Source organism: Protopterus annectens, chromosome 5.part0 (genome assembly GCF_019279795.1).
Source record: "Protopterus annectens isolate FY-2018-M chromosome 5.part0, PAN1.0, whole genome shotgun sequence".
NCBI lineage: Eukaryota > Metazoa > Chordata > Ceratodontiformes > Protopteridae > Protopterus > Protopterus annectens.
In genome coordinates this window covers 1,536,802-1,561,561 of record NC_056735.1, presented here as the reverse complement: position 1 = coordinate 1,561,561, position 24,760 = coordinate 1,536,802, and the positions used below count along the sequence as shown (strand labels likewise).

Sequence of the window (24,760 nt, the reverse complement as noted above, 5' to 3'; positions counted from 1 at the left end):
CTTGTAATGGTGGATTAATTAAACTTGACACACTCAAACTGTTGGTAAGTGTAGAATTAGTTCCAATTAAACAGGTTAAATTAAGTTTGCACACAAACATTTTCAAATCTAAAATAGTCCTGACCAAGTCCGCTCTTTTATCTGGGACAAATGACAGGCCCTTGGCAAACACATTAACCATATTATTGTCAATGTAAAGGGAACTAAAACTGAATATTTTAACATCTCCTTCAGCACTTACTAAGATTTGAAGCGCGCCTTGTCTCATCTCTTTCTCCTATTCTGACGTCTTCTCTGTTGTCCTTGCCTTCTGTTGTTTCGAGTTCTGTTGATTTCCGTGGTTGCCCCGAAAACCCTGTTGGTTATTTGTATTCATTTTCACATTATTATTACTACTCCTGGCTTGCTCTTGTTGCCGAAAAGAATTATGCTGTTGGTTGTTTCTAATGCGTTCGCTATGATGAACCGAAGATGTTTGACCGCCATTGTCAAGGTTTTCAGGACTGTTCGCATTGTCTGCGTCATTGGGTGGACGTTGGTTAGATACAACCTCTCCATTAATGTTAAAATTAGGTATTGTAGGGGGTGGTGAATATGCAAAACCTTTCGTGTAGTCATTCAAGAACCTTGAAATCTTTTTCTTTTTTACCTCAATGGCTTTAGCAAGACTGGCCTCAATACTTGAGAAAATCCTTGCATACTCAAACCTATATCTGTCCAAATCAATGTCTGCAGTAATAGTATGCTCTAAAATCTCCAATTCAGCTGTAAGTGTGTCAGTTTGAACCAGATAATGTTTAATAAGAGCAGAAAGAAACTCAAGACCTTGTTTGTCAAAAAGTGCAATTAACTCAAGGTAAGACGCTAAATTGTTAAGAGGCCAACAGAGTATCGCCATTGATGTAAACCATTGGGAGTTATATTTTTAGATATGCATTCTTGCAAATATGATACCTCTAATTGCAATTTGCGACACTTAAACAATTTCTGGTCAAAGTCATTCAACTGTGAGACAATGGATTTGGTATCATTATTAGACCCAGTAGTTACCCCCAAATCATTGAGCTTATTAAAAAAGGGGTGGAGGTACTGGTGTTTCTAGGTTGTAAGACTTCTTTATTAATAGCAGACCAACATTTCTGAGGGTCGTTTTGATGCTTAGTTTGAATGTCTTGGTAGTGATTAATTTTGTCCTGTTTGATTTGCTTTTTAGCTTTATTTCTAAGTTCTTGATATGCCGGTTTAGTCACTTGTGCTTTGCTTTTTGCTACAGATTCCAAGCTTTTATCGGTCTCTTTTAATAGTGATCTGACGACTTTGGCTAACCACGGGGCATAGTTGGCTTTTATTCTTATTGTTTATGGGGGAAGCAAGTCTACTCAGAATGTTCAGGAAAGTTAAGTTGATGTCTTCTATAGCTTCCCCTAGTGGGAGATGTTTCATTGGTACCCAATTAGAGAGTTTAAGGGTGGATATGAAATTTTGAACGATAAAGATTTTTTGTTCCTAATTTCATGATAGCTGGTGAATTTTCTCTGGATTTATTTGCTGCTTAAGTAGAAAAGTTGGAAGATGATCAGACTATTGGGAAGACAACCAGAATGTAAAGACAGAGAATGTCTCTTTGTTAATATCCAATCAGTGATGGATTGCCTATTTGATTTATCAATTCTAGTGAGGGGATTGTATGATTTGGGTGAAGCCGTGGAGGTTTATGTGATTTGAAGCGTTTTGTGCGTTACAAGTATTCCAGTCTATGTTGAAGTCCCCCATAATAATTGCTTCCCGGGGAAGAGAGTTTGAAGACCAATAGAGGATGTGTTCTAAGGTGGAAATGTTACTTGGAGGTATATTGATTCCAACTATGTTTAAGTATTTTTTGAAGTTGATCTTAAGTTTTGTAAAGATTACCTTCCAGAAGTATTTTGTTATAGGATCCCTAGATTAAGGTTACTTTTAAATAGAATGGCTATTCCCCCTCCTTTTTTGCCCTTTCTGTCTACCCTATACATACTATAACCTGGAGGTAGAATTTCATTATCATTAATTTCTGATTTTAACTAGGTTTCAGTAATCACAGCAATGTCAGGAGAGTAGTGTGTGAGAGTAGTGTGAAGTTGTTGGGTTTTGTTAATGATACTTCTAATGTTCAAATTTATAGTAGGAGGGCAGAGCCTTTCCGAAAGAGGTTTAGTGAACTATGCCTGCCATACTGGGGTGTTTGTTGGAATGGGTTAGTGGTGTGGCCAGGGTTTGGATGAATATCTCTGCTAAGGGTTAACTGTGAGGTGATGTGTGATAAGGTCTTGAGGAGTTTTACTGTAATTGTGTTATATTTCTGTGAGACATTGTTATTGTTTTGTTCTGGCATTATAAAACGTACTTAGCCAGGGTTCATCAGAGTATACTCGATTATTATATCCTTTTTCAGCAGCTGGATTACATGAGTGTGTTATTTTCTAGGTGCTACTTGTATTTACGGATAAATATAGTTTTATTTGGTTAGGTAGTGGCCAGGAATACCTATTTGAGCTGCTGACCCAGACGATGTGCTTAGTAAATACATTTTAAGTCTTTAGAAGTTTCTCTAGCTTAGTTAAAATAAAACTTCCTTAACAGGTGACCTACACTATTTTCAGGTGGTTCTCCTTCAGCATACTCTAGTAACTGTCCTTAGCAATATATGGATACATCTCTGAAATGGTTTGCATTTTCTAGGGAGCATGTTTGTATATTTTGTTATGAAGTATACTTAGGGTATACTTTCATGTGCAAGAGTAGCAGAGAAGCTGCATTTTATTTATTTTCAATTTGGCAACTGGGTAGGTGGACTGATCCAAAGACCCTTTCAGTCAAGACCTGAGCTCAGAGTCAAACAGTACAGGTAAATTTTAAGTTATATACTTCAAATATAATGAATTGTTAGATATATGTAGCTGCAAAATGTAATTAAAGTTATTATACAGTTTTTGTAAGTACAATTTTATAGTTCTTTTATGTTTCTAATGAAGTAATTTTACATCAAGTTCTATCAGTTTATATAGGTTGCAATACAGTTTGGCTGCATGAAATTGCTTTCTTAAAGGTGTAAAAATGGAATTTCCTTGAAAACAAACTCAAATGGAAATTAGTTAAAAAAATAGAAATTACAGATGTAGGCCTAAAGTCTCAGAGGAGAACACAGGGTTAAGAAGAGTTAAATGGGAAAGAAAAACTGTTGAGACTGTAATCATTTTTAGAATATTAAGCCCTTTAAAGAGTTGTATTTTTAATATCTGGGTCTGATTCAGAGTTTTTTTAATAACTGTATTTTATCCGAGTACTTCTGGTGTTTAAAAAGTAATATTTTTAAGCACAAATAAATACCGGACTTATAGAAAATAATGTATAGTTATAACATCTTATGATGATGCTTTAAAACTGATTTACTATCCTTAGGAAAATGGCTGTATGCATATTTTATTAAACATTTGCACCCTGTTTTAATTGTAGTGAAGAAAAGCTGCAGTAAGTATGATGTGAAAGTATAGTGATGTTATAGCAATCATTAAAGCCAGCATATGAGTTTTCTTTTCTTTCATGAAATGCCAGAAAATAATTTTAATACAGGCAATCTATTGACAAGGTACACCTCATTCAGTTGTGAAAAAGTCACAGTAATTGCATACATACAAACACTTTGGTGTTTTTTTTTCTGGGAAGTATTTCAGCTTTCTTGCACATACTGCCCCACCTGAAAAAAAAAGAAGCACTTTGTGATGAGGAGAAATCTATAGTAATATACTTCATCCTGCTGTGCGCACACATGTTAGCACTGCTGCTAACAGTCCAGAGCATTTAACTGTGATGCAGAGTGCTGGGAGATGTAGTCGTCATATACTTAGAGGATTGGCCATCATCTCAGCTTATCCTCTTTTTGACTAAGGATACCTGCAGGTACTTGGCTGTAACTGGTCAAATACTGCTACTCACAGTAATTTATGTTGTTTCTCTCATTCTTCTGTCTCACGTATGATGTCTCAGGTAGTCCAGATTAAGAAATAACTGATGATGGCAGTGGCTAACTGCTTTCTATTTTGATTCCTCCCATTCAAAAAAAAATGTGTGTGCATTGTTTTTTTTTTTGTTTTTTTTTTTTGACTGAGATGAAGTGACTGAAATTCTGCCTGTAATAATGTATTTCCTTTGTTGCATGCATACTATTTTGAGAGTTCAGTTTGATGATATTTAAATGTGATCAAGTAGCAGTAGTAGTCATTTGCTTTCATAGACACAGTTCCACAATAATTCCTTTCTCATTGTAGATGTGTGAAGCTTGGGGATCACTACTAAATCCCGAAGTTACATAATACCGACGCCCGAAATCCCAAGACTGAAATACCGAAAGACAAGATTACTGAAATTACGCGGTACCGAAGCACAATTAACCGAGAGTCCAAAATCTCGAAAACCACCAGTCTGACGAGTTGTGATAGTGAAAGCTGTCCAACTGTGATTTCCCCAAAGTCAAAGTAGTCATGAAAATATTCCAGTCTTAAATTTGCAATTCTTAGCGTACACAATAGTAAACTGAAGAAGTGTCACATCAGAAATAACTTCCCATAATTCCAGAAATTAAAACAAATCCCACAAAGTGTATATGTAACATCCACTGCAAACATTACATTGCGAACAATGAAAAATTCCATATCCAAAGTGAGTAACTCTCTATATGCACTGGTACAACGATAATAACATTATCACATCTTCAGGAGACGAGCAACAGCTTTTACTAACTCAATACATGTGTAATGTTCCTTATTATCCAATACTTGTTGGAAATGATTATGCCTGTCAATTAGTTTCTTACGTTTTGGAGACTGAGGCCAACCTGCAGCAAGTCTTTCATGCAGTCGCTCAACACAGTTCGGTTCCCTTGCTACAGCAGTCATAAGAACTGAAAAATCAGTTGCTCTACTCACTAATATACATTTCAGTCGGCGATGCCACGCTTCCACTGAATATTGTGTACGTGGTAAAAACAGCCTGTTAAGTTGAGACATTCCAGAATGAGATAGGAAGTAAAGCAGGGAATCTTGTCAGTGCTGTAGAATGAGTTGTAAACTTCCGTAATCTTCCCAAAATGTACCAATCTGAGAAGTATTTGATGTCTTTGCCTTCTTGTGGGAATTTCTCTTTTAAAATAGTAAACGTAGGTATAACGTCTGCCTCAGGCAAGAATGCTAATGCAACCAAACATTTAACTGTCAACTGGAAATTCTGACTGAAATTATACAGGGACCCTAACCCAAGCTTTTGCACTTTTCTCCAGACATTTTGTCCGAAATGGAGCAAGCAACCTTTGGATTGAATACCACTGAAATTTAGTCTAATACTCTTGATAGCGGCCACCTCAAAATCACAAATATTGAACTGTAATGTAAGCTCAAATTCATGGACCTACAGCAAATACAGTACACAATACCACATCATATTATAAGCTCGTAATTATTTCTTGGACATTAAACAATAATAGCAAAGGTACACATTTACTATAACCGGCATATTTTACTATGCCGTGGATACTGTACAATTGACGTCAAATAACACCTTTGCAAAACTATGTGCCATCCATTAAGCAAATAGTTGCTAAACTGAGATCATATAAGTTGTTTAGCATACTAAACACTACCAAAGTATTCCCTGAGGTGGGATCCACCATCTGTTTTTCAATGAAAACACCAGTTTGAAATGGAAACGCCCAAAAATAGCTGAAAAAAAAATTTATAATCAATTGGATTAAAAGTTCGTTTTAAAGGCTTATCTGCTTTGGTGTTCCCTTTTTCAGCTATTTTTGGATTTTTCTATGTTTATTCTGAAAGGCACTTTATCCAGGACTGACTGAGTGTTTTTCTTTTTATTTGAAATGGAAACACACTCATATCTAAGCTCTCCAAAGTTAAATCAGGAATGTGCGAGTCTTGATGATATTTACAGTGAACTCTTCTAATCTGTTGTAGATGTGCTTTTCTACTTGGTAAACTAGGTACACATTCAAGTGACATTGATGCCATTGCATCATCATCAAGTGTACAGGGTGTATCTCTAGATAGAGAAGCTCTCTCTTTTAGACTACAACAAACATTATATGTTTCTACCTCAAATGTGTTTCCAACATGATTATGTGGCATGGTTTTCAGCAGTTGCTCACCTTCAGACAAAGACACTGTTACTGTTCTTCCTTTACAACTCCCAATCTGTTTCAGTTTACAACACCAATATCTTCTTCTGTGGGATTTCCTTTCTAAATGATACACGTAACCCTCAGTAACTAAGACTTTACATTTCTGTGATGGCATTCTGCTGTGTAGTTGCCCAACAACTCCGGGCGCATTGTAGCAGTCATCAGACATGATAGTATTCTTAGGCGTCGTATGGCGTTTTAAAGTAACACTACCCTTTTTATACTTATCCTCAGATGCTAAGCTTCACAATGCAGATAACACCATTGTATAAGTGTTGTGATTATGTGCTTCGGTATTGTGTAATTTTGGTAATCTTGTCTTTCGGTATTTCAGTCTCGGGATTTCGGGCGTCGATATTATGTAACTTCAGGATTTAGTAGTGATCCTGAAGCTTGACTGTGATGAATTGAATGGAATTCTGCCATAAGAATGTACTGCAGCCTCTTTCACACACTACACATAACAGTTTAAATTAACAATAGTGATCAAGTAAACTGTTTTCACACACATACTTTGTACCCAGTACTGTAATCATTCTCTTATTATGGGCCCTTCATATGTTTGATTATAAACAGATTAAAGTATTGCTACTTTTAATAATCTGTAAATGTGTTTTAATCTGATTAATACACACACACACACACACACACACACACACACACACACACACACACACACACACACACACACACACACACACCTCCCTTATGATTATGTAACTCTTAAATCAAATGAGAAGCACTTGAGGGAGTTTATGGTTAGTAGCTTTCAGACACAGGATGTCTTCTCTTGTCCCAGTCCCCAGCATCTTGTTTCTTATAGCATGTCCAGTGCAGTGTGTGTATGTGTGTATATGTGTACAGTGGATATAAAAGATTACACATCCCTGTTAAAATGCCAGGTTTTTGTGATATAAAAAAATGAGACCACACTAAATCATTTCAAAACTTTTCCCAACTTTAATGTGACCTATAACCTGTACAACTCAATTGAAAAACAAACAAATCTGTTAGGGGAAAAATAAAAAACGTACAATAAGCTGGTTGCATAAGTGTGCACACCCTTAAACTAATACTTTGTTGAAGCATCTTTTGATTTAATTACAAGATTCAGCCTTCTTGGGTAGGAGTCCATCACCGTGGCACATCTTGACTTGGCAGTATTTGCCCACTCTTCCTTGCAAAAATGCTCCAAATCTTTCAGATTGTAAGGGCATCTCTTATGCACAGCCCTCTTTAGGTCTCCCCGCAGATTTTCTATTGGATTTAGGTCTGGGCTCTGGCTGGGCCATTCCAAAACATTAATTTTCTTCTGGTGTAGCCATTCCTTTGTTGATTTGGATGTATGCTTGGGGTCATTGTCATTTTGATAGGTGCAATTCTTCTTCATCTTCAGCTTTCTAGCAGATGCCTGTAGGATTTGGGCCAAAAGTAAATGGTATTTGGAACTCTTCATAATTCCCTCCACCTTGGCTAAAGCCCCAGTTCCAACTGAAGAAAAGCAACCTCAAAGCATGATGCTTGCCACCACCATGCTTCACTGTGGGGATGGTGTTCTTTTGGTTATGCAAAGTATTGTTTTTGCACAAATGTACCTTTTGGAATTGTGGCCAAAAAGTTCAGTGTTGGTCTCATCAGACCATAACACATTTTCCCACATGCTTTGGCAGACTTGATGCATTGTTTTGCAAATTTTAGCTGGGCCTGGATGTTTTTCAGTATAAGAAAAGGCTTCCGTCTTGCAACCCTACCCCATAGCCCAGACATATGGAGAATACAGGAGATTGTTGTCACATGTAGTACACAACTAGTACTTACCAGAAATTCCTGCAGCTCCTTCAGTGTTGCTGTAGGTCTCTTGGCAGCCTCTCTGACCAGTTTTCATCTCGTCTTTTCATCAGTTTTGGAGGGACGTCCACTTCTTTGCAACGTCACTGTTGTCTCATATTTTCTCTACGTTTTTATGACTGTCTTCACTGTGTTCCATGGTATGTCCAATACTATGGAAATTTTTTGTACCCTTCTCCTGACTGATACCTTTCAACAATGAGATCCCTTTGATGCTTTGTAAGCTCTCTCTGAACCATGGATTTTGCTGTAGCAGGCAATTGAGCAATTGTCAGGAAAAATCCTACTAGAACAGCTGAACTTTATTTACGGTTAATCAAAGTCTCTTTAATTGATGGCAGGTGTGTACCCAAGAAGGCTGAATGCTGTAATTAAATCAAAATGTGCTTCAACAAAGTATTAGTTCAAGGGTGTGTGCAGTTATACAACTAGCTTATTGTACGTTTTTTATTTTTTTATATTTTTCCCCTAACAGATTTGTTTTTCAATTGAATTGTACAGGTTATAGGTCACATTAAAGGTGGGAAAAGTTTTGAAATGATTTATTGTGGTCTCATTTTTTGTATCTCAAAAACCTAGCATTTTAACAGGGGTGTGTACACTTTTTATATCCAGTGTGTGTGTGTGTGTGTGTGTGTGTGTAGATATATATATATATGTATATATATATATATATATATATATATATATATATGTATATGTATATTATAAAGATATATAGATATGTAATATGTATATCATTATCCTTTTTGACATGAGTTACACTCTGAGCATAACATTTCAGTTCCTTATAGATGAAGATTTACCTCCAGGCAGTGACCTTCCCTTGTATAACTTGGAACATTGATGGGGTTAGGGCAAGGTGGTGTGTGATATAGCCAGTGTTTCTCACATGTTTCAGTACGTCAGACATGGAAACAGAACTGCAGTGTTAATTGGCTCCATCGCAGTCCTCTGGATGCAGTTTGGATGTTCTCTTATAATAGGGTGGTTTATTTCATCGTAGCTTCCCCTCTATTCAAAAAATATGTTTACAAAATTTTCATAAAGTTTGGGTGGAATTTAACCAAGCTATCTCAACACTAAATGCAGTGTGTATTGCTGTGGGGGATAGTGATATAACTCATCACCTGAAGCTAAGGCATTTCAAATCTGACAATATGCCAGAAAAGACATGTGAGCAACTGATAAGTTTTGAGAGCTCTATGTATGTGTCCTAGAGTTAGAGATATTACCTTAAAATGCTCCATCAGACTGGTGTATGTCAGGCAGCTGATTTAACAAGATTTTGTGACTTCTATTAAGACTACTGGACAAGTTTAAGACTGTACTGTGTATTAAAATAAAGGGGGATTTGTAGGCTGTAGAACTGTGTGGTGAACCGTAATATAAATCGAGTTTTCATCCAGATATTTCTCTTTCTGTCTTTTTGCTAGCTCTTAACTGTCAAAGGCCCAAACCTTTCAGAGAGCTACCAGTCACCCACACCCTTGTTGAAATATGCTTTATTGTGTACTGTATATTAACATAGACAAGAGGGAATTCATAGGATGAGGCAGTGTACAACATAAACCCAGTTTTCATACTGGTATTCACCTGTCTCTAGTTTTTTTTTTTTTTTTTTTTCTCAAAAATTTTTTTTTTTATTTTTTAAATACATTTGAATGAATTCTGTAGTATTTACACATAACATCTTAAATAACTATGTACACTATTTACATTAGCCTGACACTATAACAGATCTTAATGTATATAGTTACTTTATAAGTATGTGCAGTCCATTATCAGAGTGTGAGATCAGTTATTGTATAGTATCAATCAACAATAAGACTTTTCCCCAAGGGCTGTTGATAAATGGCTTTGAATAATTTCTTAGTTCTTTAATTTTAGTTTCCAATAGTGCTGTGGTCTTCAGTAGGCTGTAGAAGTCTTATAAAGTTGGTGTTGTGTTTGTATTCCATCTTCTTGTTATACACTTCCTTGAAATTGCAGGTATAGTCCATACTAGATACATGTTTGACCTATTCAAATGAGGACCTTCGTTCACATTTAATAATGCAAGAGCTTTAGTTAAATAAAATAATTCATTAAATAAAGCTTGTAGAAAGTTAATACCATTCCAAAATGTCTTAATTTTAACACAATCAAAGAAAATGTGGTTCCAGTCTGCATTGTATACTTGCTCACATCTCCAACATATTCCTTTTATGGAAGAACTAATTTTGCTGATTCTGTCTGGGGTTAAGAATGCTCTGTGCAAGCATTTCCAATTAAAAACTTTCCAGTATTGTGTGAAGGATGAATATTTTATCGATAAGATATTTGCTTTAATATCTTCAGACCTGTCTCTAGTTTTGTTAGGACTAAAAAAAAATTCTGTGGAATGCTAAAAATAACCAGATAAGCCTGTTGTGTAATTTATTTTTTTTTCTGGAAATAGATTGACATATCTTTTTTTTCAAATCTTTCTTTAGGTTGCTGATATGTTGCTTGAGCTGTGTGTTACAGAACTGGAGGATGTAGCTACGGATTCACAAAGTGGACGTCTCTCTTCACAGCCAGTGGTAGTAGAAAGTAGCCACCCCTACACAGATGACACTTCCACCAGTGGAACTGTGAAAATACCAGGTAATGGATGGAGAAGTAGAGCTGCAGTAGTATTGGTGTTGATAACACTGAGTAATACAGAACAGAGAAACACAAAAGAGTTATACACTTCATTCACTTGGGCATATTTTACAATAGGTGAGTGCAAAATTAGATAGTACCGATTGTGTGTGGGGTGCCACCAAGACTTGATACTCCATCACAATAATATGTTAAAATGACGTTGGAAGTGCACCCAGTAAAGGTAGAATTGTTAAACAGATTTAATGATTGCACTCTTTCTAACATTGTCAGCCATTTTATAATATCTTAGCACCACTAAAATAAATAGGTCTGTGCTTCTAATTCTTTTGTTGATGTGGGTTCTCAAGTCTGTGAATGTTGCATTGCCCTGCTTACACTCTTGAATGCAGGACCACGATATTGCAGGCCTTACTGCCTCTCCAGCTTGGTTACTGTTTGGTTAATTTTTTCAGTGATCACCTTGCTTTTAAATTACTTGTAAATGTTGTAATACATTTCTGTTATTACTAAAGGTCTGCATACAGTAAAATATTCAGAATTATTAAACCTAATATTGCAGTGCAGCATAAGGGGGGGTGCTGTTACTCCTGAGTCTGCCATCCTTTGGATGAGATGTTAAATCGAGGCCCCATCTGCTTGAGTTGGTGGTAGCTCAAGGAATGTAAGAGATCACATGGCACGTATAGAAAAGAGTAGGAGAAATTCTCCAATGCCCTGGCCAAATGTCCCTTAATAGTATAGATACCACCTTGGGTCTCCACTGAAAAGAGGCTGCTAGCCTAGTGGTACTAACCTGATCAACAAAGGATAAATAAATAAAAATAGATAAATAGTGTACTATATAGGTTACAGTTCACTCTGTCAACTCTGCTTTTATTGACAAAGTTAACTGATATATGTTTCATATTGAATGCCATTGTTCTCCAGTGCTGGAAATGGCGATGCTAGAAGCATCAGCTTTTCATGTGGGGTTTGTTTGTGTGCAGGTAAGCTGGGTTGTTTACTAATGTGAAAACTTTTGAATATATGAAAAGTTTCAGCATTAGGATTAGGAATGTGTGAGAGTGTTTGGGTGTTACAGTTATAAGGGCTAAGGAAGGGATAGATGTAGTGTTGTGCACGTATGAGTATTTTATATTGTAGGTACTGTTAGAGAAAGGGTTTTTCATAAGGTAATGTGTAGTGTTGGAGTTTAGAGTCAGCGGCAGGGTTCGAGTTAGCACACATGAGGAGGGATAGACTGGGGATGCTATCCCTAACCCTGCTGCTGCTCCAACCCCTACCTTAAAAATAACTTTCTTTAACAGTATCACTATTCAGAAAAATTATTTCTTAAAAGTGTTGTTGAGTTTATTATATAACCAGCCAGAAAAGAAAAGCATTTAATATTTTTGAGATTTTTTTTTTATTTTCAGCAAGTAGACATCAACATTATGTGCATTATTGTTTCTGTACATCAAAATGAACAGATATAATGGCTGTATGATGCCGTTTTGAGATTTTGTATTTCAGGTTATTAAAGCATGTAAGAAGACATACTTTTTAAATATGTGATGTGGCTTCTGTAGTTTTCAACAACAAAATATCTGTTGAACTTTATTGTCTTTCCCATGACTTAGATCTTAGAATCAGGCCATTCACCATTTCCACCTGTAACATCTTACCTGACTTGGTAACTCATTTCTAGTCAGTTTCCATAAAAATGGACTGTTTTCTGTTTAGTGTGATGAAACATTAGGGAGCCTACCTACTGCTGTTTGTGCCATGCAGGATTCATTTACTTGCTTTTTTATCCATCTGCCTGTTCTCACCTTGTGTACATTGGTTGAGTATGTTGTGCCACATGCACATAAGCCATTTCTAGCCAACCTAGCATACCACAGGCTGCTGTTCTCCTTCACCCCCACCATGGTCCTTCCTGCAGTTGGCACAATGACCCCGTAAATAGGAAACCACATCTCTGATTAGTTGTGCCAATCCTCCTAGTTAGCTGTCTTATGCTGGAGGTTTTTTAATCCCCAGTGTGCTGACTTGAAAAGTAGCAAAAGGCTGGTCAGATGGCACAGGGACACTGCAAACACCTTCGACTTCTATGGCACTGCCTTCATTGGTGCAGACTACCTCAACACCATTCTCCTCGGTGCAGACACCCTCGGATTCTGGCTCTGTACCACTCGAACTAGCAAGGACCAAGTACTCTCCTTCTTTGGATCTGTTTGTTAGTAGCCAATATAGCCCTTTTCTAGAAAGGCCAGAATCACCTTCAGGTTTCTCTGAGGTTAACCAGGAGTCTCTCTGAACAAGATGTGTTGAGGCTTGTTGACCATTTGCTTGTGGCTGGGGGTCTCTCTCTCAGCTGTCTACAGCTACGTTCCCTCTTTCAGGTGGAAGTATTTCTCCTCAAATGCCAACGTACACTCCTCCTTCGACTTCCACACAAGCATCAAAGCCCCTTCCTCCAACAGCAGCTTCCCTCCCTCCGACCCAAATAGTGGACCTCCCTTTGGAGCCAGAGTCGTCCTTGTGGCCCTCTGTTCTTGGGCTAGTGGCTGTGCCATGGGGGAGGGCATTCTTGGTTCCAGGCCAATTTTTTTTCTGTGGCACCCTCCAGGAATCCTCTCTCGCTTCACAGCCCTCTTGAGACTCCTGGTCTGGGGATCAGCTCATTGGAGCGGGGTGTGACCTCAGTTCCGAGGTTGTCATGCTCTGTTCCGGGCTTCCTTCCCTCTTTGGGTGGTCTGGCCTTCCAGGCCATGGAGAGGGAGCTCGCCTCTGCTGACAAACCACCCATGTTGGAGTCCTCTCCCCCCACTGTGCTGTAACTGTCACAAGCTACAACCACCGGGCACAAGGGTCTCAGGATGTCCTTCAAGAATGCAACTGCAGTCATAACATATGGGTTGTCCTGCCTCAGGCAGCCCTCGGTTGGCCGGATTCCAAAGTCTGGGTCCGACGTCGGCTGATGTCGCATTTCTCTCCGACGTCAGAGCGGCAGGAGTACATAAGCATCAGCCGACGCCATCTTCTTCAGTCTTTCTTGCCGCGCGGTGCCCGAAGCAGAAGCAGTTCGCAAGTGTCGGTCGGTCAGCTCCTGTATTCTTCGATCCGAAGTCATCAAAAAAGCTAAGTACCCCGCTGGGGACCTTTTCTTGCCTCAGCCGATGTCAGAAATTACTGAAAAAGTTAATAATTGTTTGTCTTGTAGTAAACAAATACCTCATAAGGATTTCCATTCTTACTGCCTTCCTTGCCTAGGCCCAGACCACGACGTCTCGGCCTGTGCCGCCTGTGCTCGCTTCAATAAGTGCACCCTCAGGCGCCGGGCGGAGTTCGCTGAAGACTTTTTCGGCAAAAAATTCGATTACACGATGCCGTTGGAATTACCGACATCGCAGACTCCTAAAAAACGAAAAGACCGGGACCGACATCCTCGGCCCGCATCTTCCACCGACACCACGCCAAAACCTACCGCGAGTGCACCGGTTCCCTCTGAGGCGGTTATTTCACCACTCCGAACCAAAGACACCGCATTACCGATACCTCCGATACCGGAGATCACACCGACGCCAGTTATTGATTTTCCTCCGGATACTGAAACCGAGGAAATGCCCGAGACCATTGCTGTGGATAAGGTCACTCCTGCACGTGGAGCTGCTAGGCCTCCCATGTCCATGTCTATCAAGGCCTACACATGTGCTAAGGCAGCCAGCAAGACCAAGCACCTTACTGCTAAAGCCTTACCTCAGCCTACTCCGGAAACACAAATCATGACTATGGCAGCAGACTTAATCTCCATGATCAGAGGTTCCCAGGCCCATCCTGAGAGAGGATCCCAGCCTCTTCCTGATAAGAGGCCCAGGGTTGAGCCCACTGACCCTCTCCCTTCAGATGAAGATTGAGGCCTCTGGCCACTCCGATAGCCAGGAAGAGCCTTTCCAGACCTACGAGGACTCAGATGCAGAGGCCTCCATCCCCTCGGCCTCCCCTCCTGAGGATATTTCTTTTGGGGAAGTTCTGCATTCCATGAGGGAACATTTTAAGTGGCAAGGCCAGGAATATTCTGATTCCAGAAAGAGCCTTCGAACCTTCCTTAAAAAGCCCCAACACAGGCCCTTAGCTATACCTCCTGTGCTTGATGTTTTGGATGATCTATACTCTGACTCCAGTGTTACCCCTGATACTCTCCCTCCTGCTCCTGCCAAGCCGGACAGATACTATAGAGTCCCTGAAACACATTCTCATTTCTTTAGGGCCCATGCTGTTGATTTAGAAACTATTTCACAGGGGCCGAAAGGGGTTTCAGCTACCACTTCCAAAAATCCTTTGCCTTCCAACAGGGAAGCTAGGTCATTAGAGAGATGGGGGAAGAAGGTTTACACCTCCACTACTTTATCTATGAGAGCTCTCAATTGTCTCTTTCATATGTTTCAATATCAGGATTTCCTGTTAGATGATTTACAGAAAACTTTGGCCTCTCCTGAACCTTTAGATAGGAAGTCTTTGCAGGAGGCTGTACATAACTCTCAGCAAGTTAGCAATCACTTTCTTCAGTGTGGATATGATGCATTGGAAGCTTCATGTAGAGCAGCTATGACAGGGGCGGTCATTCGTAGACATGCATGGTTAAAAGAACAACCTCTACCAGATCATGTTAAGGCAAAACTTCTTGATGCACCCTTGGAAAAGAACAAGCTTTTTGGTGCTAATGCTAAAGATGTATTGAAGACCATTGAGGAAAAAGCCAAGTCTGTTCAGACAGTCAAAGATTTCCTCCAGGTTCAGCCACCCAGATTCTGCAGGAATTGGCCTTCAAAAAACTGGTCCTTTCCTAATCCTGACAGATTTCAAAGGGGCAAAAACAGGCGTGGCCGAGGAAGAGGACAATACAGAGGTTCCTACAGGGGACGACGATGGCAACCAGCAAACCAAAGAAGTGACACAGGGGCTTCTCCTGCCCCACAGGGACAATCCCAATGACTTTCCTCTACTTCCGCTAACCAAAGAGCAAACAGAAGCTCTCTTGGGCGGAAAATTATCTCTGTTTTCAGACAATTGGCACAGATTGATGAAGGACAAATGGATTTTGGACATTATAGACCAAGGCTACAGGTTAAACTTTCATACCTTACCAAGGAAACAAGGCATGCCAAACCTACCACAAAACCAGAGGGCAGAGGCTATCAAGCAAATTTCTCTGCTTGCTCAGATCAATGCAATAGAAAAAGTTCCACAACAAGAACAAGGCCAGGGGTTTTACTCAAGACTGTTCCTTGTTCCAAGAAAAGAAACTCAATGGAGACCAATACTGGATTTGTCCGCATTAAACACCTTTCTCATAGTACCAAAGTTCAAAATGCTGACCTTACAGCAACTCCTTCCCATGCTGGGCAAGGGGTCTTGGCTGATTACTCTGGACCTCAAGGAGGCATACCTGGATGTCCCTATCAGACACAGCTGCAGAAGATACCTCAGATTTCTTGCAGGACCAGAGCATTATCAATTCTCAGCATTGCCATTTGGCTTATCTACTGCGCGCCCAGAGTATTTACTAAATGCCTGGCTTCAGTAATTGCTCATTGCAGGCTCCAGGGGATCCAAATTTACCCGTACCTGGACGACTGCCTCATACAAGCGGACGACAAACTGATTTTGACAAAAAACTTGGATTATGTCATACAATTGCTACAAGCTCTGGGATACACAGTCAACTTCCAAAAGTCAAGACTTCAGCCATCCCAGCAAATAACCTTCTTAGGAGCCAATCTAGACACAACCTCTCAAATGGCTTACCTGACAGAAGACAAGCAAAAGAAGTAACTCATTATTTCAAAGGTTTGGCAAAGCTCACCCAGATGACTGCAAGGAGATTCCTACAGGCCCTGGGTTACATGGCATCCTGCATTCTCCTGGTTCCATTAGCAAGACTAAACATGAGAAAGCTTCAATGGTACCTAAAAAGTTTATGGTCTCAACACAGCAACAACCTAGAGACAACCATACCGCTCATTCCATGCCTACAAAAGGAATTTCTATGGTGGGCCTTGGTAAGCCAGGCAAACACAGGTATGTCATTCAAAAAACCTCAAATAACACAAACAGTGACCACAGACGCCTCAGACCTTGGATGGGGGGCGCACATGGAGGGCAGATGTATTCAAGGACAATGGTCTCCAAAGGAAACACATCTGCATATCAACCAAAAAGAAATGCTGGCAGTAATGCATGCCATCGAGGCCTTTCGACAACAACTTCAGCAAGGCCACCTGCTAATACGGACAGACAACACCACTGTCATGTGGTACATAAACAAGCAGGGGGGCACCCATTCTTACCCCCTTTGCAGACTGACAATGAATCTTTGGGAAAAATCACTGAGCTTAAACATACAGTTGCAATCCCAGTTTGTTCCAGGCAAAGACAATGTGCTGGCGGACAGCCTAAGCAGGAATTTCCTAGACCCACACGAGTGGAGGTTACATCCAGAAATCTTCATACGACTCACCTCGACATGGGGCAGGCCAGAAGTAGACCTATTTGCCTCCCACCTCAATCATCATCTACAAAAGTTCTGTTCAAGGACATATCATCCACAAGCATGGAAAACAGATGCTCTCTCATTCAACTGGAACTTCCTAAAAATTTATGCATTCCCACCTCTGCCACTGATGACCACAGTACTACTAAAGATCAAAGCAGAGAAGCCAAAGGGGATCCTAATAGCTCCAGACTGGCCAAGACAACACTGGTACCCACTACTGCGGAGCATATGCCACAACAAAAAATGGGCCCTTCCCCAATGGCCCCATCTTTTGACTCAAAACAATTTCAAGACAGTACACCCCAACATTCAGATGCTCCAGCTAACAGCTTGGGAGATTCCATGAATAACCTCAATCTATCTCTCTCCAAGGAAGTTCAGCGGATATTAACAGAAGCCCGCAGACCATCCACCAGAAAGGTTTATTCAGCAAAATGGAAGAGATTCAGCATTTGGAATACCAGCAAGGGTCATGATGCATCATTATTGAACATCCCACTCATCCTGGAATACTTGGCAGATATGCTACAGAATGGACTCTCATATTCTTCTATAAAAATACATGCTTCAGCTATTTCAGCTAGATACAACACTGATCCACCTGTGTTCTCACATCCTTTGTTAAGGCAATTTCTTAGGGGAATCAAGAATATCAAGCCACCAAGAAAGGCCCCAGTACCAGCTTGGGACCTCAACTTTGTCCTAGAAAAACTGACTCTACCCCCTTTGAGCCAGCAGCTTCTGTGGACTTACAATTTCTCTCATGGAAGACAGCTTTCCTGTTGGCAATTACCTCAGCAAGAAGGGTTTGAATTACAGGCCCTAATGGCAATACCACCGTTCATAACCTTTCATAGAGACAGGGTCTCCTTACGAACCAACCCTAGCTTTCTGCCAAAAGTGGTATCTAGGGTTTCTTTAAATCAAGCAATTCACCTGCCTACTTTCTTTCCCAATCCTGAGAACAAAGGGGAAAGACTGTTGCATACCTTGGACATTCACAGACAACTTCGCTACTACCTGGACAGAAACAAGGCCAATAGGAAGTCTGATCAGCTTTTTGTAGCTTACGCACCTGGAGTACAAGGAAAAGCAATTTCCAAACAGACTATCTCAAAATGGATTGGACATTGCATCAGATTTTGTTATTCCTTCCATGGAAAGAGTGTACCAGCCAATGTCAGACCACACTCTACCAGAGCTACAGCCACCTCTACAGCATTCTTAAGAGGGGTGCCTACAAAAGACATTCTAGAAGCTGCTACATGGAGCTCCTTGCATACATTCTCCAAACACTACAACCTCCCTTTATATTCCAGATCCAGAGCAGGCTTTGCTTTGGCAGTCCTGCAGGGATTGATAGCTACACCATCCTTTTCTTAGAGCATTCCACCTCCCCCAGCTAAGCTATGGTATTCAACCCATATGTTATGACTGCAGTTGCATTCTTGAAGGACATAGTACAGTTTTGTACCTACCATAAATGTAGTTGTCCGATAGATATGCAACTGCAGTCGGGTTTTCCCTCCCTCCTTCCCCTCTATTCCTTGGGTCCACTCCTCTCCCTGTTATCCTAGCTGGGGATATCTGTTATGGTGTATCTGTTTATTACTTATTTATTTGTCTGGAAACCTGTTTTTGTCTTCCAAATTGATTACAGCCTTCCTTGGAGGGAACCTGGCATCTGGGGCAAGAAACACTGAAGAAGATGGCGTCGGCTGATTCTTATATACTCCTGCTGCTCTGACGTCGGAGAGAAATGCGACATCAGCCGACGTCGGACCCAGACTTTGGAATCCGGCCGACCGAGGGCTGCCTGAGGCAGGACAACCCATATGTTATGACTGCAGTTGCATATCTATCGGACATCTACATTTATGGTAGGTACAAAAATGTACTTTTCTCTCCCTCAGGCCACCCCTTCTTTGCAGTCTTCCCCAGGACTCCCCACTGAGGAAGTACTTCGCAAGGTTTTGTGCAAGAGGAAGCACATGGACTCCACTGAGGAGTCTTTGACCGAAGATACAGACTTTGATGATGGGAAAGGGTCCCCACGGTCACCCTCTGATGAGGTGTCCTTTGGTGACATCCTCGAGATCCTAAGACAGAGAGGTGACTGGAAGTTCTACAATCCTTCCTCTGAGGAATCTGTATTCCTGCAGGCCTTTCATGCCCGGCCTCCTACCTCCTGGGTTACCCCACCAGCCAATGAGCTTGTCCAGCGTGCATGGGAGGCTCTTGATAACCTGGACAGTATACCGCAGAGGCCTGACAAGATCTTGTCTCCACCAGCTGAGCTTCCCCATTGGTCAGAAGGTCTTGCAGTAGATGCCATGGTGGTGGCGGCTGCAGCCAAGAAAGACTTGGCAGAAGAGAGTCAGACTGTTCATCTGCCCAACAAGGAGTCCCGGGTGATAGACTCTGGAAGTGTGTGTTTGCTTCTTCGACCATCACCGTAAGGTCCTTGAACTATTTGGCACACTTTACAAAGCTCCAGAGGGATCTTATCAACCAACTCTCTGAAACCTTGGCAGGAGCGGTTTCTGATGTTCGTCTTATTTCACATGCAACGGAAGGAGCGGCAGGCACAGGTGTAGTCATGAGACAACATGCCTGGATGTGGCTTTGCAGACTCCTTTACGGCTTCCTTTATGAACGCCCCCATCGAGGCCACTTCTTTGTTTGGCCCTAAAGTTAAGGATACGCTGGCAAGGTGCGAACAAGATGGCAAGACCCTATCTGACATTGGTGCAGATACTCCACTCCTCAACAATTCTAGTCCAGAAATCAAAGGAGCGGGAAGATGTGGCACAGAAAACCACAGGGCTCTTTCCATGATGCACGTGCTGAGTTCTCTCCTAGAGGCAGAGGGGGAAACTCCAATGGAAGGTGCCCCTTTTGGGGCAGAGGAGTTCTGTGAAACCGGGGTTCCAGAGATTATTTCTCTGGCCAACCCTATCAGCGCTTATGAAGCGTTGCATGACTGCTCACCTCTGAAAGAGGTCGGGGGTCATTTTTCCTTGTACCCCACTGCCTGGCAAAACATAACCACCGACTCTTGGGTACAACAGATAATATCCAGAGGCTATTGCATGCCCTTTAATCTCTGTCCAGCCTCATCCAGAGACTTACCCGACGTTCCACCCAGTCAAAGAGAAGCAGCAGCACATGAAATCCGATCACTGCTACAAAAAAGCTTCATCCAAATGGTCCCCCCAGACCAGATAGGATTCGGTTTTTACTCAAGGTTCTTTTTGGTGCCAAAAAACACAGAGGACTGGAGACCAATTCTGTATCTCAGCACACTGAACAAATTTGTAAAAACAGAGAAATTCCAGATGGTCACAGTTCAGTCTATCCTTCCTCTTCTGGAAGAAGATGATTGGATGTGCTCTGTAGATCTTTAAGATGCGTATTACCATATAAAAATGGGCAAGCGCTCAAGAAGTTAACTCCGCTTCCCCATAGGAGCCAGTCACTATCAATTTCGAGCACTGCCCTTCGATCTTTCTACAGCCCCCAGAGTGTTCACCAAATGCATGGCAGTGGTCATCACTCACCTGCAACTTCAAGGATTCCAGGCGTTTCCATATCTAGACGACTGGCTCCTCACCGCCCCCACCAAGCACATACTGGAAGAAGCCCTAGACTACACTCTCCTCACAGCACAATGCCTGGGAATCACTATAAACTGTGAAAAGTCCAACACGACCCCCAGCATAGTCTTTAGAATTCATTGGGGTACTGTTGGACACGAGGAATTGCACAGTATCTCTTCCGAATCACAGACTTCAAAGAATAAGATAATGGGTTCAGCCGCTGCTCTGTCACCACAAATCTTCCGCTCGGCCCATACTCCCAACTCTTAGGGTCAATGGCAGCCTCGATCACCATTGTTCCTCTGGCCAGATTCCACATGAGACTTCTCCAGTGGTTGCTCTTCAGTCAGTGGCACTCTCTACAACTGTCTTTTCAGATAGTGTAACTCAGAGATGTAAGCAACATTTGCTCTGGTGGACATCTTGAAACTCCCAACAATGGTCTCGCCCTTTCAGCCCCCATCAACCGAAAGCCACAGTGACCACGGATGCCTCCCTGATGGGGTGGGGGGGGGTCTATGTCTGGGAAAACCCTGTCCAAGGCATCTGGTCGGAGATAGAGGCCCTTTTGCATATCAGTGTCCTGGAATGGAGGGTGGTGCTACTAGCATTGCAAGCATTCCATTCCATCCTTCTGTCAGGGACTAGTGCCATCCACTCAGACAACATGTCGGTGGTCCGGTACATCAACAAGCAAAGGGGCACCAGATCTTATACATTATGCTGAGAGGCCATGAAAATATGGCAATGAGTGATAGCTTCCATCCGCTTTCTAATTGCAACGCACATTCCTGGGAGCTCCAATGTGATAAGCGGACAAGTTGAGCAGGTGCATTCTACAACCTCACAAGTGGTCCCTCAACCCTGTGATAGCGACAAAAATTTTCAACCGCTGGGGCCAGCCTTCTTGTGACCTATTTGCTTCCCCAACTAACTACAAGTGCAGCAAATATTTTGCTCTGATCCCCCCCTCAGGGACAGTCACCGAGAGATGCTCTAGTCCACGCTTGGCCCTCGGGTCTACTTTATGCTCATCCTTCTCTCCCCCTCATCTCCCAAATTCTGAAGAAAGCACGGCAGTTGAAAAACAAAGTGATCCTCATTGCTCCATATTGGCCGCGACAAGTCTAGTTCCCCTTCCTCTGGCCTCACCTACTAAATTGACCATGGATCCCTCAATCCATCCCCAATGTTGGTCTCCCATCCACAGGGTCTGACTCACCCCAATCTAACAACCCTGTAGCTGACAGCTTGGTTTCTCCACTTCCAATGATTGCGAGGCAAGATAACCTCTCGTCCCCACTACGCAATATTCTTCTCGCATTTCATAAATTGTCCACCAGACTAATCTATCTCAGTAAATGTAAACGGTTTTCTTTATGGGCAGCTAATAAGCAATTAGACCCCTTGTCAGCCCCAGTTTCAGTGGTTCTGGATTACTTATCCCACCTTTTCCACTCTGGGATGTCTGTCTCTACTATTCGTGTTCATTTAGCTGGCATTTCTAATTTCCACATTGGTTTTCTGGATTCTTCACTCATGTCACTAGATTCTGTAAAACATTCTTGAAGGGGCTCTTCACCTAAAACCCCCCTTTATAGAACCAGTAAAACCTTGGGATTTGGCCTTGGTCCTACAGACCCTAACAGCTCCCCCCTTTGAATATGCGTGTGCATGTGATTTAAAGTACCTGTCTTGGAAAACTTTGTTTCTGGTTGCACTCACATTGGCCAGATGTTTGTCAGAACTTCAAGCATTATGCATCAAACGTCCCTACCTTATCTTCCATAAGGATAGAGCATCACTGAGAACCAATTCTTCCTTTTTACCGAAAGTGGTGTCAGAGTCTATTGACCTTCCAGTATTTTTTCCTAATCATTCTAACAAGAGCGAGTATTGCCTGCACTCCCTGGATGTTCATAGGCAAATACGATTCTTTCTGGACAGAACAAACTGTACGTGTAAATCATGCCAACTATTTCTGGCTTTTTCTGGACCCAAGACTAGGTAATCCTGTCTCAAAAGTTACATTGGCGTCATGGTTGAGAAATTGCATTACTTTTATCTACAACAAGAACAATATCACCGTGCCTCACAGAGTGAAAGCACATTCTACAAGGTCTATGGCAACTTCAGCAGATTTCTATGCTAGGGCTTCCCTCAATGATATTTGCTCAGCTGTGACTTGGGCCAAACCTCATACTTTTATCCTTCATTACAAATTGGATTTGGCCTCCAGAGGTAGAGATTCTTTTGGCTCCATGGTGCTCAGGAATGTCCTACCATGAGGGCCACCCAGGGATACAGGTAGCTGGAGAGACTGTCCCATCAGTAAGGAATGAACGAAGATTAACAACATCAGATAAAGAAGTTATGTCTTACCATAACATTCCATCTGTGTTCTTGATCTTCGTTCATTCATTACTCCCCACCCTCCGTCCCCCTCTGGAGGTTCCTGGTTGATCTCATATGCTCCTTTATTGTAGATCTGTTATGACCAGAGGTAGCTTCTGCTTTTGTCTCATCAACTTGCAAACTCGATCTGAGGTAACTGGGAGCAGAGTATTCTGGGTAGGATCTTGGCTCGAGAGTTTTTGGCTGACACGGGCTTGATATAAGGCCGGCTTGATTCCGAAGACGGAACCGATAACCCATCAGTAATGAATTAATGAAGATCCACAACAGAGATGAAATGTTATGGTAAGAAATAACTTCTTTATATCCTTGTTCCCAACCAGAGTATTCTTTTTCTTGGACAAGTAATTAACTCATTCAAGGGCAGATTTCCTGTTTCTGAACAGAATGCCTCATGCTTTGCTAATTGTTGCTTTGCGTGGGAATTTTGCCTGATCCCATCTTAGGATATCTTGAAAACTTTGGGCTGCATGATGGCATATATTGCTACAGTTCTGGATAGTTAGCTTATAAGGGGGTGCTGTAGTCTCTGTAATCAATTTCAGTTGACGTATTGACAGTTGTAATGCCATGGACTAGTCAGTTTCCTTTTCAGTTTTGTAGGAGCTGGATCTGGTGGTTCATGTCATCCCTTCTCTGCAATGATTTGTATTAGCCTTTACATCAAATTGTCACTACAAGGTCTTCAAGGGGAAGGCATTTTGATTCATGAAGGATACAAGAAAGTTGGTTCAGACTGAAGTGCAGGATCAATGTCAGTGTCTTCAGTCCCCATGAAATGCTGAAGGCCTTCATTGTACACTTGTAAGACAATGGCACTGTGGTCCGTAGTGACATATTAGTGTGAACATTAAAGGGTGCACTTGCATTCAGATTATAGAAATTAGCCATGGTAAAAAAAAACTTATGCTGACAGAGCAGCTTTTTCTGTGAGTGGGCATAAACAGGTAACTGACATGGTTTGATTTATCCTCTTCTAGTTCTTGGTTTGAAGTGCCAGCTCACATTTAGCTTGGCACAGTTATTAACTTCCCAGACTCCAACCACTCTCCCCTTTCCATAATCCCTTTGAAACCATTATCTGTGTGTGTACTTGCTTGTAGTATGTACACAGTCACAGATAGTCCCAGGCTTCTGACTACTGTGGCATTTTTCAGGTGGTATTTATTTCCAGTTTGTACCTTCAGATCATTGAATATGCAATTTTCTTCTTTCCAGAGGTATATTTCAACACTTGGTGTGATTGTTCCCTTCTTTTGTATTGGGATAATTGCCTAGCTGTCTTCTCTGTTTAGAGGCTGATGTTTTTTTTTTTCATTTTCCAAATGTAGTATTTATACATAACATCTTAAATAACTATGTACACTATTTTACATTAGCCTGACACTATAACAGATCTTAATGTATACAGTTACTTTATAAGTATGTCCAATCCATTATCAGAGTGTCTGCTCAATTATTGTGTAGTCCACAAAATGAAGCAGCTTTTCAGGCAAAACAATAAAG

General features: G+C 41.3%; 1 protein-coding gene across 1 annotated transcript in view; it reads left to right on the top strand.

Annotated features, from left to right (window-relative positions):
- HERC2 (HECT and RLD domain containing E3 ubiquitin protein ligase 2) overlaps positions 1 to 24,760 on the top strand; it is a gene marked incomplete in the record, with an annotated part of 3,551,743 nt that overhangs the window by 2,908,741 nt on the left and 618,242 nt on the right. The window contains 1 exon segment of the mRNA XM_044072055.1: positions 10,546 to 10,699. Coding sequence (XP_043927990.1) covers positions 10,546 to 10,699 — 154 coding nt within the window.